Here is a 1,830-nt window from a genome sequence, read left to right on the forward strand (position 1 = left end):
TTGTAGCCCTGTTTTGTCTCTTTGTAGCCCTGTCGCGTCTCTTTGTTGCCCCGTCGTGTCTTTGTGTTGCTGTGCCAGTGTCATTACCCAGTCTGTGGAAGGTGTAGTGGCCCTCCATGTACTCCGACGGGGTGGAGAAGGTGGTGCAGCTGGCGTATTCGTGCACCTTTCCAGGTGTCATGACCGGAAACTCACCTGTACAGACACACAAACACACATTTGCATCCTGCTGTGGTTGTTTTGTGTCACTTCGCCGTGGTTTTGTGCCACGTACCGACCACGCCGGGCCCCTGGACCTCCTCCACGTTGCCGTCCGAGGTGGTGATCTTCCAGTAGCGGCTGTCCAGCTGGCAGGCGGCTTCAGGCGAGGCGCTGCTCGACATCTCTATTCTGCAAAGACACACCTGGCCGGTTAGCAGAGCGCAGCGCCGTGAGGTGTGAGCGCTGTTCAGACGGACCGGTACCTGATCCGGTAGGTGAAGAAGAAGTGCGGCGGGTGGACGGACGAAAGCTCTGGCAGGAAGGAGGTAGAGACAGAGACGGTGATGTCTCCGGTGGTCGCCACGCAGCCTTTGTCGTGTACGTACCTGCAGACGGAGGAACAGGTGGACGGACAGGAAGTCACAGCGTTACAATCACAAAGAGCTCTTCAGGAGCTCTGCTGCCGCTTTGGCGTCATTTTGACTTTCTTTCTTTCTTGTTGTGTTCATGTTATTTGTTGTTGTTCTGCGTCTCTGTGTGAGAACTCTGAGACCGTCTGTGTTCGGTTTGCTTCATTTAAACCACTGTTTTAACAGCAGCTGACCCAAAGAGCCGTACAACTAGAAGCAACAGACACGAGCACAGCGGAGCGGGTTCTGGATAGAACCGTGTGAGTCACCTGAAGATCTGGTCTCTGATGATTGGATATTCTCCAGTGACGACGTTGTGGACGTAAGTCGTGAACCACTCCAAGAAGCAGGAGCCTGAACAGACACACAAAACTCTGAGTCCAAGGTTCTGACTTTTTAATTCCACACAGAATCAAACTCACGTCTCAGCCGGAACTTGTGAAATGCTGTTTGAGGGCTGGACGTGTGAACTGACCTGTGATGAACATGTCGATGGCCGACGGGTCCTGAGCCGTCTGGTCCTGACAGACACAAGAAATATTTCACTGTGATGTTCACGTCCAACAATAAACTCACCACGATGAAAGAATTCACCATCAGAACTACAAGATAAAGCAGCTTTCACCTTGAATGACCTTCGTTAGAGGATAAAAGGTCAGTTTTGCTTCTGATGCTGGACTGATTTCATCTTTCACTGCAACATGAAGTCAGCTTGTCATCGTTTTGGACAAACTTTGAGTCATTTTGGGTGATTTTTGGACACACATCTGAAGTCATCTCACTGTCTCAGTCATTCTGGACTGACTTTCAGTGACTTTGTACATTTTGTTTGTCATTTCTGACAAACTGAGCCGGTTTGGACAACTTGTTCATGTAGTTTGAACATCATAATGTCACTTGTGAGTGACTTTAAATATGAATATCTCCATGTTGCAGCCTCTCCAGACGTTTCCTCTCCGTTCTGATTACCAGATGTTTCACCATGCTGAGTGTATCTTCAACAACTTGTGACACCTGCGTTGTTTTATGTCAAGTTTTAGTCGTTTTGTTTCCCATTTGTGTTGTTTTCTGATTAACTTTACTCGTTTTCTGTCTACTTTTTGTCTTTCTGTTTCATTTGTGTTGCTTTCTGTCTGGTATGTGGATGTCTCTGGATCTGGAGCTCCTGAACTACAGCCGCTGGCCTCACCTTCTGCATCCTGCTGCCCCACCATGATGC

At 48.9% G+C, this 1,830-nt stretch overlaps 1 protein-coding gene across 1 annotated transcript in view; it reads right to left on the reverse strand.

Annotated features, from left to right (window-relative positions):
• fbxo3 (F-box protein 3) overlaps positions 1-1,830 on the reverse strand; it is an 8,699-nt gene that overhangs the window by 3,817 nt on the left and 3,052 nt on the right. Inside the window, exons 4-9 of the mRNA XM_008300368.1 lie at positions 1,247-1,305; positions 1,087-1,132; positions 881-965; positions 465-587; positions 275-390; positions 88-195 (exon numbers count right to left, since the gene is read on the reverse strand). Coding sequence (XP_008298590.1) covers positions 88-195; positions 275-390; positions 465-587; positions 881-965; positions 1,087-1,132; positions 1,247-1,305 — 537 coding nt within the window. The remainder of the gene's footprint in view (positions 1-87; positions 196-274; positions 391-464; positions 588-880; positions 966-1,086; positions 1,133-1,246; positions 1,306-1,830) is intronic.

This window comes from Stegastes partitus, unplaced genomic scaffold (assembly GCF_000690725.1).
Source record: "Stegastes partitus isolate 25-593 unplaced genomic scaffold, Stegastes_partitus-1.0.2 Scaffold1529, whole genome shotgun sequence".
NCBI classification, from domain to species: domain Eukaryota; kingdom Metazoa; phylum Chordata; class Actinopteri; family Pomacentridae; genus Stegastes; species Stegastes partitus.